At 39.7% G+C, this 18,556-nt stretch overlaps 1 protein-coding gene across 1 annotated transcript in view; it reads right to left on the reverse strand.

The window, feature by feature from the left end:
* Nucleotides 1-16,692, reverse strand: part of LOC136872299 (phospholipid phosphatase 1) — a 94,712-nt gene extending 78,020 nt beyond the window's left edge. Inside the window, exons 1-2 of the mRNA XM_068227317.1 lie at nucleotides 16,622-16,692; nucleotides 6,652-6,760 (exon numbers count right to left, since the gene is read on the reverse strand). Coding sequence (XP_068083418.1) covers nucleotides 6,652-6,760; nucleotides 16,622-16,651 — 139 coding nt within the window. The 5' untranslated portion in view covers nucleotides 16,652-16,692. The remainder of the gene's footprint in view (nucleotides 1-6,651; nucleotides 6,761-16,621) is intronic.
* Between the last annotated feature and the right edge of the window lie 1,864 nt (nucleotides 16,693-18,556).

An 18,556-nucleotide genomic window follows, 5' to 3' on the forward strand; every position in this document is an offset into this window, starting at 1 on the left:
TTCAAACTATCGCGAAGGTAAAAATTTACTACATAAAAAAAAACACGATACGCCTGTAAACCTCCATTTAAAAAGAAGTTAAAGAGATTACACGGTAATAGTTAACAGTCGTTGTATTGTTATTGATTATTGTCGGTCCTCATATTCAAATATTGCATTGTTGGCTAAGTTGTGAACAAAGAGTGTAGTGTAGTCAAGTAAATATAAATAAAAATCAGCTGATCTTGTATTCCATTCATTAGTACTTCTAAGTAGGTAGTTAGAGTATCCGTAATTTATATTTCGCTCCCTCGATCTTTCAGTATTTATGAGCGGTTAGCTAATAATAATAAAGTTCATATATCCCAGTAATTGCAGTTCAAGTCCCTGGAGTAGTAGTAGTAGTAGTAGTTTTGATAGAAATATTTGAGAAATTACTGTAGACAACCTCGTATTTTTCAGTAGGCCTAATTAAGGACACTTTTATTCTCCGTCCCGTGGAGTAGGGAAAATAATAGTAATCCACCAGCTGTAATAATCACGTAACCACATTTCAGTAGAATTGTAGTGAAGATAAGGTATAATATATTAGATAGTATCTTGCTAGTTATATTCGTGTTTTTCTTCGTGTACGGCAATCTTTTCGATACTTAAGCATTTAACCAAACGCAGGGTAGTGTAGTGTAGATACATTGTAGTATAGATACAGAACATTTAGATAGTGCCGTATCTTGCCTGCTATATTCGTGTGTTATTTTTCGTGTGTATCTATTAGACCGTAATACTAATAATAATTTGTCTAAGCATTTAGCTTCGTTGGTAATCTTTGACTACAGTAGTTCTTGCAAATTTCATTTCTGTTGTGCTTAGTTTAGTGACATACGGTACGGTTCCGTAATTAGGATACGTCTGAAAGTAGTTTAACATTACTGTAGTGTACTGTACAGTAGTATACGAGTAATATCCTATTAGAATTTAGTGTGATTATTTTATTATTGTAAAATATTTGTGTAGTACTGGTGTAGTAGAGGTATCCGTAGAAACTCGTACTAAAATACTGTTGTTGTAATTAGAATAGGCTTAATTGCAGTTTGGAATTGTGTAGTTCTCGTGTAGGCTATTACTTTCGATATTCAGTAATTAACAGCAGTTTTTATCCTGTCAGGGGTTGTAGGATAAAAAAAATAGAGCACGACTAAGTAGTATTGTAGTGTAGTCGTATATTAATTACCTTATTGTTGTGCACTATCCCAGACAATATATCCCTCCGTTCATTTATTTTTTGCAAATAAGTTATTTTATTTTTTAATTTCATTTCCCCCCCCGTAAAGAATGGCTAAGGAGCGCGAGTGTAGTTTCTGTGGGTGTGGCGAGGCATTGAGGGGTATGAGGGAGGAGTTGGAAAGTTTGAGGGAGATAATTAGGATTCTCACAGAAGACAGGAAGGAAGATAGGACTCCCTCAAACAACGTACAGGTTACAGTAGGTGTACAAGAGGGAGGGGAAGGAAAGGGAGGAGTTGTAGAAGACAGGTGGTCTAATGTTCTAAGGGGAAGGAGATTGCAGGCTAAGAGCTCTATTCAGGATCAGAATTCAGGACAGGTGTCTGTGCAAAATCGGTACGAGTCACTCCAGGTAGAACAACAGAGGGAAGATGAGGGACAGGGAACTGTTGCTGAGATGTGTGGGAGCAGGAGGAAGGGAAAAGGTAAGAAAGGAAAATGTAGAGTAGATGATAGGAAAAGACAGGTGGAACAGGGTCATGGGAAGGAGAAAAGGGAGGAGGAAGTAGCTTCTGCAGTTATCAGGAAAGATAGGGCTGACCAGGAGGGGAGGGGATCAAACGAGGTGGGTAGGGTTGAGGCTCTGGTCATGGGAGATTCCATCGTTAGACACGTGGGGAAAGTGTGTGGAGGAAAGGGTACCAGGGTAGAGTGTTATCCAGGAATTAGGTTGAGGCAGATGTTGAGGAAAGTAGAAGAGAGGGAGGAGGGGAAGGAGAAGGTGGTAGTGTTTCACGTTGGTACCAATAACGTAAGGCAAGCTGATATAAGTACCAACATAGTTGGAGATGTGTGGGATCTGGTAAATGCAGCACGGGTGAAGTTTAAGAAAGCGGAGATTGTTATTAGTGGAATACTGTGTAGAAGGGATACTGACTGGAGGGTGATTGGGGATTTAAATGAGACTATGGAGTGGGTATGTGGGAAACTGGGGGTGAAATTTCTAGATCCAAATGGGTGGGTAGGAGAAAGGGATCTGCGCTCAGATGGCCTTCATTTAAACCGCAGTGGTACGTATAAGTTAGGAAATTTGTTTGGAAGGGTAATAGGGAGGTACATTCAGGGAAACGGGTTGGCCTAGGGAGCGGTGATAAGGGAACAGGGAACTGGAAATTAAGTAGGGATGACATAAAATTGTTAGTGTTGAACTGTAGAAGTATTGTAAGGAAAGGAATAGAATTAAGTAATTTAATAGATATATATTCACCAGATATTGTAATAGGAGTTGAATCATGGCTGAGAAATGATATAATGGATGCAGAAATTTTCTCACGGCACTGGAGTGTGTATCGTAGAGATAGGATAGGAAGGGTGGGAGGCGGAGTGTTCATTCTGGTGAAAGAAGAATTTGTAAGCTACGAAAAAGTTAGAGATGAGACACATGAAATTCTAGGTGTAAGGCTCATTTCTAAAGATAATAGGCAACTTGATGTATTTGGAGTGTACAGATCGGGAAAGGGTAGCACTGACGCGGATTCAGAATTATTTGATAGGATAGTCAGCTATGTGGGAAACGACATGGAAAGAAATGTGATTGTAGCGGGAGATCTGAATTTGCCAGATGTCAATTGGGAAGAAAATGCGAACGACAGAAAGCATGACCAACAAATGGCGAATAAGTTAATATGGGAAGGACAGCTGATTCAGAAAGTGATGGAACCAACCAGAGGGAAAAATATCCTGGATGTCGTGCTAATAAAACCAGATGAGCTCTATAGGGAAACTGAAGTAATAGATGGTATTAAGTGATCATGAAGCTGTTTTTGTGGTAGTTAAAAATAAATGTGATAGAAAGGAAGGTCTTAAAAGTAGGACTGTTAGGCAGTACCACATGGCTGATAAAGCAGGCATGAGGCAGTTTCTAAAAAGTAGCTATGATCGGTGGAAAACGGTAAATATAAATGTAAACAGACTCTGGGATGGGTTTAAAGAAATTGTTGAGGAATGCGAAAACAGGTTTGTACCATTAAGGGTGGTAAGGAATGGTAAAGACCCACCTTATTATAATAGAGAAATAAGGAGACTAAGAAGGAGGTGCAGACTGGAAAGAAATAGAGTTAGAAATGGCTGTGGAAGTAAGGAGAAATTGAAGGAACTTACTAGAAAATTGAATCTAGCAAGAAGGCAGCTAAGGATAATATGATGGCAAGCATAATTGGCAGTCATACGAATTTTAGTGAAAAATGGAAGGGTATGTATAGGTATTTTAAGGCAGAAACAGGTTCCAAGAAGGACATTCCAGGAATAATTAATAAACAAGGGGAGTGTGTATGTGAGGATCTTCAAAAGGCAGAAGTATTCAGTCAGCAGTATATAAAGATTGTTGGTTACAAGGATAATGTCGAGATAGAGGAGGAGACTAAGGCCAAAGAAGTAATAAAATTTACATATGATAACAATGACATTTACAATAAGATACAAAAGTTAAAAACTGGAAAAGCGACTGGAATTGATCAGATTTCTGGGGATATACTAAAGACAATGGGTTGGGATATAGTACCATATCTGAAGTACTTATTTGATTATTGTTTGGTCGGAGGAGCTATACCAGATGAATGGAGAGTTGCTATAGTTGCCCCTGTGTATAAAGGAAAGGGTGATAGACATAAAGCTGAAAATTACAGGCCAGTAAGTTTGACATGCATTGTATGTAAGCTTTGGGAAGGCATTCTTTCTGATTATATTAGACATGTTTGTGAAATTAATAACTGGTTCGATAGAAGGCAATTCGGTTTTAGGAAAGGTTATTCCACTGAAGCTCAACTTGTAGGATTCCAGCAAGATATAGCAGATACCTTGGATTCAGGAGGTCAAATGGACTGTATCGCAATTGACCTGTCTAAAGCATTTGATAGGGTGGATCATGGGAGACTACTGGCAAAAATGAGTGCAATTGGACTAGACAAAAGAGTGACTGAATGGGTTGCTATATTTCTAGAAAATAGATCTCAGAGAATTAGAGTAGGTGAAGCTTTATCCGACCCTGTAATAATTAAGAGGGGAATTCCTCAAGGCAGTATTATCGGACCTTTATGTTTTCTTATATATATAAATGATATGAGTAAAGGAGTGGAATCGGAGGTAAGGCTTTTTGCGGATGATGTTATTCTCTATAGAGTGATAAATAAGTTACAAGATTGTGAGCAACTGCAACGTGACCTCGAAAATGTTGTGAGATGGACAGCAGGCAATGGTATGTTGATAAACGGGGTTAAAAGTCAGGTTGTGAGTTTTACAAGTAGGAAAAGTCCTCTCAGTTTTAATTACTGTGTTGATGGGGTGAAAGTTCCTTTTGGGGATCATTGTAAGTATCTAGTTGTTAATATAAGGAAAGATCTTCATTGGGGTAATCACATAAATGGGATTGTAAATAAAGGGTACAGATCTCTGCACATGGTTATGAGGGTGTTTAGGGGTTGTAGTAAGGATGTAAAGGAGAGGGCATATAAGTCTCTGGTAAGACCCCAACTAGAGTATGGTTCCAGTGTATGGGACCCTCACCAGGATTACCTGATTCAAGAACTGGAAAAAATCCAAAGAAAAGCAGCTCGATTTGTTCTGGGCGATTTCCGACAAAAGAGTAGCGTTACAAAAATGTTGCAATGTTTGGGTTGGGAAGAATTGAGAGAAAGAAGAAGAGCTGCTCGACTAAGTGGTATGTTCCGGGCTGTCAGCGGAGAGATGGCGTGGAATGACATTAGTAGACGAATAAGTTTGAATGGCGTTTATAAAAGTAGGAAAGATCACAATATGAAGATAAAGTTGGAATTCAAGAGGACAAACTGGGGCAAATATTCATTTATAGGAAGGGGAGTTAGGGATTGGAATAACTTACCAAGAGAGATGTTCAATAAATTTCCAATTTCTTTGAAATCATTTAGGAAAAGGCTAGGAAAACAAATAGGGAATCTGCCACCTGGGCGACTGCCCTAAATGCAGATCAGTATTGATTGATTGATTGATTGATGATTTCTTAAATCAGTTAAGTGAAAACTGAAGTTTTGTGAACATTCCTTTTTTTTTTACTAATATACCATTTTAGGCCCTTTTATAAACAGCATGTTTCTCTTCTTAAGTCCTTTTTAATTAATATTTTCCCTTTTAAAACTTGGCATCTAGTTATAACTGAGCACCAATATATTCAATGCAGACAGACTCCTTGCAGCTTCTACGTCAATTTCCAAATTCATAATTCTTTCATGATGGATCAGTTAAGTGTAACGTAACTTAAAGGTGTTTCAGTCTGTCGACCACACAGTTTCAATATAAATATTACACTTTAATATGCTGTAAAAACACTTTTGTACAAGGAATAAAAATTCACACTATTAAACAAAGAATTGACATGTTTCGTTCTTAAACGAAAATCATCAGATTCTATCAAGTCACACTCAACATCTAGAAATGTTTATTTCTGTCCAAACATCCAGGAATTTAAAATTTGGAATGCTGGAGTGGAGACAAAGCAGGACTTCATTAAAGTAAGCTACACATTTCAAATTTCTGCGTGTTTGGACAGAAATAAACATATATATTTCCAAATATTGAGTGTGACTTGATATAATCTGATGATGTTCTTTTAAGGCGACACTCCGGAGATAGAAATATATGTGTACCTAATGCATGGGTTTTCATGAAACTGTGTGGGAATGTCACCTACATAAAAGTAGAGATCACGAACATTTCCTTCATATACAATTAACAGTTTTTCCAAAATATTTTTTTGACATTTTTAATTCCATGTTTTCATGAAATTTAATAAACATGTTAATGTAAATTCATAATTAGCACTACGTATCGATAATTTTTTACATAATTTGTATAAGGAGATAAATCGTACTATAGTTTGTGTAGTTTTTACGTTCTAAAATTTTGGAGTTAAAAATCCCTACAAATTGAAAAAATTCTGCAATCAAAAATTCCATACGCAGGTTTCTTAATATAGTTTTGATACATATACAATACAACTTTTGTTACATTTGGCAGAATATTATGAGAGAAAAATGGGAGTTAAACTTAAAATTACAATTGGCAAACAAAGCGTTATTTCAGTGATAAATTATTTGAATTCAGCGGAATAACTTCGTGACAAGATAAAAAGAAAAACACAATCCTTTGAATTTCAGTCATTAAAAAAATTCACCAAAATGATCAAAATATCGATGTTTATCTCCGGAGTGTCACCTTAAGAACGAAACATGTTAATTCTTTGTCTAATAGTGTGTATTTTTATTCTTTGTCCAATAGTGTTTTTATACAGGTATGTTATAGTGTGATATTTGTATTGAACTTGTGAGTCCGGCAGACTGAAAAGCTTTTAAGTTACATTTATCTGAGTCGACACTGGAAAGTACGGCTTCGTTCTTAACAAATCAGTTGAGTGTCTCACCTGATCCTATGAACAGAACATCCAGGAGAACTCGGAACACTTTTGTACTCCAAGTCACCTTGCACTCGGTGGTCTCCGACTGAGGCTGCTGCGGCTCTGCGCGTTCTTCCTGTTGACACAACAATGAACCCTTGTTTTACACAACAATGACTTAAAATACCATTATTTACTTCAGTAGTCTCCAGCAGGGGTGGCAAGGTAACTTACAATGTGACAATGAAGGCCGAGAGTGCGGTGACACAGAGACAACAACATTCGCGTGGTCAGCCCCGTCAAGTTGCAGACGCACGCGATCAAATCAATCACCACTGATTTGCAATTAGGGAAGTCGCCCAGGTGACACATTCGCTATCAATTGCTTACGTACTCTTTCCTTAAATAAGTTCAAAGAACTTGGAAATTTATCGATCATATCCCTCGGTAAATTATTCCAATCCCTAACTCCCCTTCCTATAAACACATACAGGGTATCTCATATAAACTAAGTCCGTCGAAGCGGCGTTTTGATTCTCTGGTATAGTTCTTGATCTTGTAAGAAGCCTGCAGGTGTTCGATCTGGAAAGCACGAGTCGCCAGCGCCAGTCTAAACCCCAGTCGTTAACATGGTTAGACAATTATCTTTGCAACATCGTATTTTCGTATGTAAAAGTTCTGGTTTCATCTTAATGGTCATGTGAACAGTCATGACTCTCGCTATTGGTGTTTAGAAAATGCTGATGGTGTTTGTGAAGTCCCTCATTATGATAGGAAGATTTGTATTTGGTGTGCTGTTAGTGCAAGACGAATAATTGGGCGTAATTTTTCGGACGACAGTAAATGCAGAGAGTTATAGGTCCCGCAACAAGAGCTTGCCGAAACTCAAACGTGCGCAGAGACCAATATATGTTGGCGAAGTTTAAGCTCGTTGCGGGGCTCCTGTGTGTCGCCCGAATGCTGATTACCGGGCTCATTGTTACTCAACCGCTCACTGAGAAGCACAGTGTACAGCTCTCTATCAAGCGTGTATTGAAAAGAAACAAGAAGCGTGTGCTTGTATTACTAATATTTTATTTATATTTCGTAGCTGAAAGTGAATTTGTTGTAGTATAATATTCAGTGTACGTAGCGATGCCCCAGTTTCGTTCTAAATTCGGGAGTGCTAAAACTTTACACAGTCAAACTAGAGAAATTATTTATAATGCGTATACATTCATGAAAAACCAAACCCATCCCACTGGAAACTTATGTGCTATTCAAAAGAAAGTGGCCGAAGCAACGGGTGTGTCGGAAAGGTCCGTGCGGAATGTAATACGAGACGCAAAGAAGATCGAAAGGGGTGAAGTGGATTCATTTTCAACGCCTGGAAAGAGAAGACCGAAGTCTGTCAAGAAGTGTGAGATTTTGAGAAATGCGCGGTCAGGCGCACGATTCACAGTTTTCACAATACCGAAGGCGAGACACCAACGCTTGAAAAGATCCGTAAGAAACTGGTTGAGGATATACAGTTTAAAGGTTGCGTAAGAACACTAAGCAAGATAGTTCGAAGCCTAGGTTTTCGATGGAGGAAGACAGAAGACATGCGTGAAATACTTATGGAGAAGCCTGACATAAGGCTCTTACGTGTGCAGTACATACAAAGCATAACGCGGCACCGACAAGAGGGTAGGCCTATTGTTTACACTGATGAGACATATTTGCATAGTTCGCACACCAAGTCAAGTGCTTGGAGCGACAGTACTCTTCATGGACTGAAATCACCTATCTCGAAAGGACAACGATTAATAGTGGTAGATGCCGGTTCAGATGCAGGTTTCGTTCCAAATCCTTTGTTGGTTTTCAAATCCAACCAAACAACAGGGGATTATCACGATGAGATGAACTATAGAAACTACGAGAAATATCTGTCAGAGAAATTAATTCCTAATTTGCCACCCAACTCTGTAGTCGTGATTGATAATGCCTCGTACCATAATGTCCAATGTGAGCGTGCACCCACATCATCATCCAGAAAGAGTTATGCAGGATTGGTTGACTGATAAGGGTATTCCGTTTTCTACAGAGATGATACAACCCCAACTGTACGCTTTGATTAAATCCCATAAATCACGCTATAAGTCATATCAAATCGACAGACTACTTGCTACATATGGGCATACGATTTTGCGTCTATCGCCATACCATCCAGACTTGAACCCAATCGAAATGATTTGGGCTCTAGTTAAAGATTATGTAGCACAAGGGAATGTTACTTTCAGACTCGATAATACAAGAACATTGCTGATGGAAGGAATTGCGTCAATTGGGGCAGAAAAATGGTCGAGTCGATGTAGGCACGTAATCGACACTGAGAATAAGTACATTGCGAGCGATCACATAATGGATGAAGTATCAGACAGCATAATCATTAATCTGGAGGACGATAGTGACAGTGACGGAGAGAGCGTTAGTGAAAGCGCGGATGACAGTGAAGGCGATATGAGCAGCTTTCAACCTCTTTCAGAAGATGCGGACTAGAACAAGCCATTGGGTAAGTTAACCGCTATTTTACGATCACATAATTCTTAATCTCTTTGTTTGTTATTGTTATTATTGTTATTTCATTCAATGTTTTTGATTCTGCATGTCCAACAATATCAGCATGCTATAGGGCAGCGATGGCAAACCTTTACCAAGTAGCGTTTTATTTAAGATCTTGTGTATTACGTTTTACTGCCTAGTGTGCCACAGGTTATTTTCCTTTAAACTCATCATGAAACCCCTCATCTGACTTCAATTAGGTATTAGATTGCATAACTTGTAAATCCATTCGACTGAATCTTTTATTACTTTATTTTGTATTAAAAATTGCATTTTAAACACAGGCAAATTTTAAGAATAAGGTATATTTTTGCTTTTTGTTTAAATATGACCATAGAATTTACTGGATATAATTTATTAAAGCGTAATGTTAAAATGTGCTACGTTGCTAGATTTTCGAAGTCGTGTTCGCGTGTCATAGGTTCGCCAACTCTGCTATAGGGTAATGTGTCTTGGCTCTGGTTATAACTACAATAATGCATTACATACACGCGCTGAGATTTCACTCGAACGCTACTCACAGTTCAGCTAGCCAGACCGCCAGCGCAGACGGTTCATTAACAACTGTTGGCAGTAAGGCGATTTTGCGAAGTGAGGGGGGCGTGCACTGCTAGTACCGAGCCCTCCCGAACACTGCCGATGTTCTGCGCAGCTTTCTTTGGCAAGCTCTTCTTGCGGGACCTATACCGAGATGTTATTTTGACGCCGCTCTTCCATCAGTTAACGGAAGAAGAAAAATCGCGTGGGCGGTTTCAACAAGATTCAGCAAAAGATTCCCTTCTTACAATTTCGGAACTGTTTGTAGTCAGAGTGATCAGTGCTGGTCTACTCCCCCTCGTTCTCCAGATTTAACAGTGTGTGATTTTTACTTGTGGGGTAAACTGAAAGAAAAGTATATCAAACAAATCATTACACACTGGAGGAACTGAAAGAAAGCATTACGAATGAAATCAGAAACATTATAGTGTCAGAACTCACTCGCGTCAACCAGAATGTGGTTACCAGATACAATGCCTGTATAACCCAGGATGGATGTCATTTTCAGCATCTTTTATATGGTAAGATTTCGTATAAGACTGCATACACGCTTACAGCAGAGCGGCAATGCGCGACATAAGTTCGGCTGAGGCAGCTGCCGTAGCGCAGCATACCTTCGGTCTTATTTTGTATGAGAGACCCTGTATTTGTTCCAATTTGTCTTCTTTAAGTCCAATTTTATCTTTATATTGTGATATATTCCGCTTTAAAACGCGTAAAAGGCGTGAAGTCTATATGGTATATGGTCCGACACCGTGGTTATCCGGTTCGAAACCCGTCGATCGAAAACATTTTCACCCTCAGAATGTTGGTCGGCAGGGTAAGATATACAATTTCTAATCACTAGATTGCGTGCCAAAAACCTGAATTAAATTCCAAACGTCTTCGCAGTTCTGATATGGCGTGAGGTCATTTGATGCTGTTGATGGTGGTTCGTCCGTCGGATGGAGACCTTAAGCCTTGAGCAGACCCCTTGATGCTATTCGAAAGGTGAAGGTTATGCACCGCCACAGGGTTTCACGCTCTCCATTCCTACTATCATTTATCAAGTCATTCATTTCATCTAATTAACTCTGAAGTTATTTGAAGTTACCTTATTTATTTAATCCGCCCCTCTAGAGGTGTGATATCAAGCTAATTTAGCTAGCAGAATATATGATATGAATTTCATGTAATCGAGTTAAAGGAGTTTTCACTATAATATCTAGATGTTTCTTCCAAAACCCCTATTTAAGACGCGAGCTTTGAGGTTAGTCTGTCTGATCTTGCGGCAGCTTTAGTATATGTACTACGAACTAAGGAGAGACGAAATCTCCTTCGGCAGATAAAGAGGCGGAGATTTCGGTATCATGACATCATATTAAACAAGGTATGGCATTCTATTTTATTAAGTGAACTACTGCGTGTGAAGCTAGGGAAGATTTCTACGTCTCCTTTAGTATGTTACTGCTGGTCGTCGGCTCCGTTCTCAAATTAAATATAAGGCTTTCTCTTTCAAGAACAAGTGTAACTTTCCGTCTTTAGATTTTTATGTTTTCATTTCGCCTGCGAAAATATTTGAAATGTAGGGAAGCACGAGTGTTTACCCTCGTTAACCTTCCTCTAAATTTGTGTAGGGTGACTAAGTTTCCAACCATCTAAAGTTTCTTTTGGTTTATCGGCTTTAAACCTTCTAATACTTTGTCAGCCGGGCTGAGTGGCTCAGACGGTTGAGGCGCTGGCCCTCTGTCCCCAACGTAGCAGGTTCGATCCTGGCTCAGTCCGGTGGTATTTGAAGGTGCTCAAATACGTCAGCCTCGTGTCGGTAGATTTACGGGCACGTAAAAGAACTCCCGCAGGACTAAATTCCGGCACCTCGGCGTCTTAGAAAACAATTAAAGTAGTTAGTGGGACGTAAAGCAAATAACATTATTGTAATACTTAGTCATCCGGTAGTATGAGATTAACCTCCATCATAGAGCTGGACTCCCACTTAGGAACCTTGCTTCTTAAATTAATTTGGAGTGCTTAGATTTCCGCCTCCATTTCACTGTGTACTTTCGGCTTCGTAAATTTAAAAGTTATTTTCTATTCCTTCGGCTGAGTAGTGTGGGCTATATGCTTCTGTACGTTTTGAGGGTAACAATAATATTAGTTGTGTACGGGTAATTTGTACTACAGCAGTGTACAGTATTACTGCTTTCTTCTGTGATGATGACCGACGCGGTCATGGGTGAATATTCATAGGCCACAAAGGAGCAAATTGTCTCTGATATAAAACGAACACTCGGGTTTAGAAACACTGTGCGCTGTAAATCTTCGGGAAGCTAAGAATTCTGTTTCTGACTGTATAAATTACAGAAGGAGTTACCTCGTCCTTTGCTAGTTTCTGAAGGTCTGCGGGTTAACGATTTTCACTGTGCTATTCAAAACGAGTTGTATTTCATTCATTTTCGAGCTCCTCATGTTGTAAATTCCCTGAATTAATCTATGTAAATTCTAGAACGTCTCAACGTTCGGTGAATTATTGAAGGTACCTTCCCAACTGCAATTATTCTAAATGTGTTAAATATAATGAAAGGAAATAAATAAACATCAAATGTGACTTTGCTACCTATACGTAAATGTTGGTTAATTCTTATCTAGCAATTCACCACTCACGTTTCTTCCCCCTGTCCGCTCCGTGGAAATAATTGATCTAATAATAATCATAAGAGGAAGAAATTACTATCAAGGAATTAAATTGTGAGACTCGTTTGTTTTTTGCATATTTTGTGCCTTTGTGTTTTGATGCCTGTTCGTTTTGTTACGGAGATATCCGTGGAGCAGAAAGAGGTGCTGGATTTGAATGGGTCTAACTACGATATCAAAATTGAATTAAAACTTTAAGAGGTTATATTTCTTTCAGAATTTCAAACTTAACAAATTTTTCACTCAGTGAAATAATTAGGTTACAAGTACAATGACAATTTCAAAACATTGGAAAATTCAAGATTCAGAATTTTAACAATTCTGGGCTTCAAGCCGCTAGGTTACATACAATTTCAAAGTGGTATTATTGAGGCAAGGGCAGAAATCCCCCAATTCAAGAACACTTGCTCCAAAAGTTACAATATTTAGCCTTCCAGAGGCAGTCCTCACTATAATAAAAACTTAGAAAAGTGCTTACATGCTCTCAATTACTTACAGCCTACTCAAGGCAACATTACACAAAATTTTAATATCTCTGGCCTCTCAAGGCACGATTTACAATGGAAATAGTTTTACACAGAGGTATCTAGTACCCAACCTACTGGGCCTTAGTAGAAAAAGAACAGGTTAAATTAATGGCCCGAAACACAAACTGAATGGAGGCGTAAACTTGCACTCCTAGATAATGAAGTATAAAAACCCTAACAGGGCTCTCGGCCCGATGATACAGGGGCTAATCTCGAGCTACTGAGGTGACCCGAATGAAAGTTAATTTAATACATTACAGGAAAGAGAAACAGTACTAAATCGTAGTCACCTCAAACCAAGTTGAAGAGCAAGTCGAGAGGGTAACGCACTCTCTATCCCCGATTCACAGTTTTAAGAATTTATGAAATTTTACATGAAAAGGTGGAAGTTTACATCGAACGGTTTACATAGTCAGAAATTCGGACCTTCCCCTCGGATACGTTTGCGGAGATAGCTAGAAAGATAGAATTTATGTGTCCATTACCTGCCTTAACACACACACACACTCAGAAAGACGACGATCAATGAGACAAGATACCCAGAAAATCCTCAGCTTATATACCCGAAGGGGATGTTCGAGAGGATTCTGTACTAGTCCGGATACACCCTCTCAATTTTATTGGTAAATTCAAAAGTTACACCCAAAAACCAAGAAGAAGCCTGTGATAGGCTGAAAAATAAGTACAGAAAATTAGTTATTGGTCATATTCAAAAACTGCGGAATGAGAGAGAAGTGTTGCAAACCTTGAAATTTATAAAAAATAAATAAATGAAAATTGATTTACTTGAGAAAACCTATAAACACAAAATTACTTTCCATAACAGCTTCTTTTACTTTGCAACAAGGTGCATGACCATAGTTTTTTGTAGTGATATCTATGGAGAAATGTCCAAACTTCTTGAAGTAAACCAACACCAAGCAAATAAATTCAGTCAGTTTAAGCAACTTCACAATAACACAATTACTTAATAATAATAATATAATGTTATTTGCTTTACGTAACACTAACTTCTTTTTTACGGTTTTCGTAGACGCCGAGGTGCCGGAATTTTGTCCCGCAGGAGTTCTTTTACGTGCTAGTAAATCTACCGACACGAGGCTGACGTATTTGAACACCTTCAAATACCACCGGACTGAGCCAGGATCGAACCTGCCAAGTTCAGAAAGCCAGCGCCTCAACCGTTTGAGCCACTCAGCCCGGCACACAATTACTTAATAGCTACTTCATTAGTGACATCTTCTGATTAAAGTTCCAACTTCATGCAGTAGCAGTTTCACGTTTTGTTAGGTAGATACAGTTCTTTAAGGCGCATCTTTTGAATGTGCAGAGTTGAGGTGTACCTCCCGGTACAATTATTATTATTATCGACCTTACAAACGAAGCCGGTTCATGCGTACAGTTTCATCCATCGACTTCATTCTTAAATTTGACTTAATTCCGAGTACCCTCCTACCATTGCTTCCACCTGTACCAGTAATCATTCTGGCAAATACATATCTGTTACTTCCAACCTGTGAACCCTGGCAATCATCCACCCCTGTGGCCGTCATTGTCTGTATCAAATCGTATTTACAGCATACGCACACTTGATGGGGGGGGGGGGGGGGGAAGAATTCAAAGCACATTCATTACTCCATCCGCCACCTCTACCACCACCGCCAACCACCTTTTAAATTAGGGAGGGAAATGGCCACTTTGGCACCAGTGGGATTGCCATTTGTGCCGTGCTGTACGAGTTGTCGCGTGTTTCATGCCAGAAATACTCGTTCAGTATTGAACTAATATGGGACGCCAAAATTCCATAATTATGGACTAGTAAAAAGCAACGATGTCCACCTTTGTGGTGTAGTGGTTAGTGCGATTAGCTGCCAACCCCGGAGGCCCGGGTTCGATTCCCGGCTCTGCCACAAAATTTGAAAAGTGGTACGAGGACTGTAACAGGGTCTACTCAGCTTCGGGAGGTGAACTAAGTAAATGGGGTTCGACTCCCGCTTCAGCCATCCTCGAAGTGGTTTCCCGTGATTCCCCACATCTTCTCCAGGAAAATTCCGGGACGGTACCTAACTTAAGGCCACAGACGTTTCTTTTCCTCTTCCTTGTCTATCCCTTCTAATCTTCCTATCACATCACAAGGCTCTGTTCAGCATAGTAGGTGTGGCTACCTTAACGAGGTACTGGTCCTCCTCTCCAGTTGTATCCTCGACCCAAAGAAAAAATCCATACTTGGATACGAATAATTAACGTACGTTTAGCATACCATAACAGCATATCCTGTACGATACGGAATTATCGCACGACCTGAAAACACTGACCCCCATTGCCTGTATGAAATATATTTGCAGCAAGCATACATTTGGCTAAAAACAAACGAGTTAAATCACATTCATACCCTGCCATTTTATTTTTTGTTGTTTTACGATATGTCGCGTATTTGAAGCCAGAAATGCTTTTCCTTTACATGCTAGCGTACGAATTTGAACACAATGAAAATTGTTCTGATGGACTGCATATCCATATGTGGCTGAGAGGCATCAGATGTCTTAAGAAAAGTAATGGGTAGGAAGAGCATTCTGAGATATAACCTTTTACCCGAACAGCGACGATATTACTCGTGCCGGACCTAAAATTTTCCGCGACTACTCGTCAGACACAGATAGTATAGCCTAATGCAACCCTTGTACGGCAGACCCTCCGACGAGGGTGGGCAGCGTCTGCCGTGTTATTACTATTATTATTATTATTATTATTATTATTATTATTATTAATCGGTACATAATTTTTGTACTGTAACTCAATAAAGAAGTACAGTACTGATGTACCGGAGATGCAATAGGAACGATGCATCTAATGTGCGGCGAATGGGATCACTGTATCGATTCAGTAATGTGAACGGAATCAAATGAATCGATTCAGTAAAATGAATCGAATATCCCATCACCAGCTCAAATATGCCAGCTTCCTCTCGATAGATTTACTGGCGTGTAAAATAACTTCTGCGGGACAACATTCCGGCTCCTCGTCGTCTCGAAAAACCACAAAGAGTAGTTACTTAGACATAGAATTATTATTATTATTATTATTATTATTATTATTATTATTACTGTACATCGTAGATATAGGAGAAATAGGACCAACTGTAGAATTATGTATTAATGTAAGTGCCGTACGTATATCCCTTAGTTTCATTTCCTGATGCGGGGTCGGAGATGGGGAGAGGTGAGGTTATATGGCATGTCTTTACGGTCGGATGCCCTTCCTGCCACCAATCTCAGTTCAGGTGCTGATGAAGATGAAATCAACGATGGTGAGTGAAGCTGGGTAAGAAGGTGGAATGGATCGCCTGTGACCTGTGAATAAGAACTGCCTGAGCATTTCCCTGGAGGTAAAAACTGGAAACCAAAGAAAACTATTCTCAGGATACCGACGGTTGCGTTCGAACGCATCGCCTCCCGAATGCTGATCTTGGCTCCAAAGCCGTAGCGCATTAACACGAACGCCCACTACGTGTTAAGTAGCTTTTATTAAACAATTTTTATCATTTTAGGGCCCATTCAAGTCATTATTAAATGCCTCTTTTCATTATTTTACTGCCTATTTCCTAAATTGTAAATGTGTATTTGTCTGCCTATTTTAGCAATAATAAGTGCCTGAACTTGGCAGTGTAAAGCTCTTCTTACCTGCGTAACGTTTAGCGTCCTTGTCGGCATAGCGGAAGGCACAAGTACTGAACTGGTTTGTTAAAGAGTCGAGGCCGAGTGGCTACAATCACCAAGATACGTGCCCTATCTCCGATGACAATACAGACAGCCCAGCTGGCGGGCCGCTCGTGGTGCGTAGTAAGAACACAGTCATCTTTCTTTCTGTCTTTCTTTCTTTTTTTAAAATTGCTGTCTGTTCGGGGCGTCGACCTAAGAAGATCTTTTGCCCCTACTTGCACCATATGAGGGGAACCTGCGTGTATTATGTAAATGGTGGAAATGTAAAGTGTTGAATGTGAGGAAAGGAACGTTAAGGACGACACAACACCCAGTCCCCAGGCCAGGGATATTAATCATTTACAATTAAAAACCCCTGACCCGCCGCGGTCGCCGGGTGACAGGCGGACACGTTGCCCCCTACATCGCGGGGCCGGACTTCTTTCTTTCTTTCTTTCTTTCTTTCTTTCTTTCTTTCTTTCTTTCTTTCTGTACCGAGCTCGATAGCTGCAGTCGCTTAAGTGCGGCCAGTATCCAGTATTCGGGAGATAGTAGGTTCGAACCCCACTGTCGGCAGCCCTGAAGATGGTTTTCCGTGGTTTCCCATTTGCACACCAGGCAAATGCTGGGGCTGTACCTTAATTAATGCACGGCCGCTTCCTTTCCAGTCCTAGCCCTTTCCTGTCCCATCGTCGCCATAAGACATATCTGTGTCGGTGCGACGTGAAGCCACTAGCTTTCTTTCTGTCTTCCCTTATGAAGAGCGGTGACGTCTGGTGTGGGTGGCGCTAAGGAGTTCACCTCTCTCTTAACTATTTTTCTTGATTTTTCTTTTAATACATGTTTCTGTGATAGGTACAAGATCTGGAAAGGAGAAAAACTTTTAAAAAATACTTTTGTCACAAGTGTTCTGGAAAGACTGGCTAGATCGTTACTGAGCAAGCTTATCCATTGCTTGACAAAAGTATATATCGTCATTGCGCCTAGACACACCGCTATTTGATCATATTTCAGCTTAGAACTCTGACCAGAAAGGTTCTGTCATCTAAGGTCATCAACGAATTTTCGTTCTAAGTACTGCGGGATAATATCTCTCCGACAACTTTGTCACATAGCAGTATTTCGAGGCATAGCTACGGTATGTTAAATGGTATGTAATCAATTCTTTGCGGAGGGCATACCAAATACCTCAATTAGAATATGGTTCCAGTGCATGAGACCATCACCAGGATTACTTGATTCGACAACTGGGAAAAGATCCAAAGGTAAGCAGCATGATTTTTTGTGGGCGAATTCCGAGAAAAGAGTAGTGTTACGAAAATTTTGCAAACTTTGAACTGGGAAGACTTGGGACTTAGGAGAAGAGCAAATAGCATTTTTATATTAAAAAATATACCCACCTCCTAAATCCCTCACTTCAGCTTCCCGCCTGAATCTCCTGGCCAGAGAGAAGGCGTAACCTTCTGTAACCTTCTAGGTGGCCCACCTGCCCCTTCAGGGGACAAATGAAAACATGCTTTAAATAAAACCATTTCAGTGTAGTCTGTTTTCCCGCATATGGCTTAAATAATTTAGATGTGTGCATATAGTTTGTAGCTTTCATGTAGCTTCTTGTATTTATTGGTGATGGGACAAAGGAATGAAAGAGGAATCCATCTGGTTGAATTCTGCACCGATCACAATTTAGTCCTGGCTAACACTTGGTTCAAACACCACAAACAACGGCTGTATACATGGACGAAACCTGGAGATACTGGAAAATATCAAATAGACTTCATTATGATTAGGCAGAGATATAGAAACCAGGTGTTGGATTGCAAGACTTTCCCAAGAGCAGATGTGGACTCTAACCACGACCTGTTGGTTATGAAATGCCATCTGAAGTTGAAGAAATTGAAGAAAGGAAGGAATGCAAGG

Source organism: Anabrus simplex, chromosome 4, assembly GCF_040414725.1.
Source record: "Anabrus simplex isolate iqAnaSimp1 chromosome 4, ASM4041472v1, whole genome shotgun sequence".
In the NCBI taxonomy this organism is placed as follows: domain Eukaryota; kingdom Metazoa; phylum Arthropoda; class Insecta; order Orthoptera; family Tettigoniidae; genus Anabrus; species Anabrus simplex.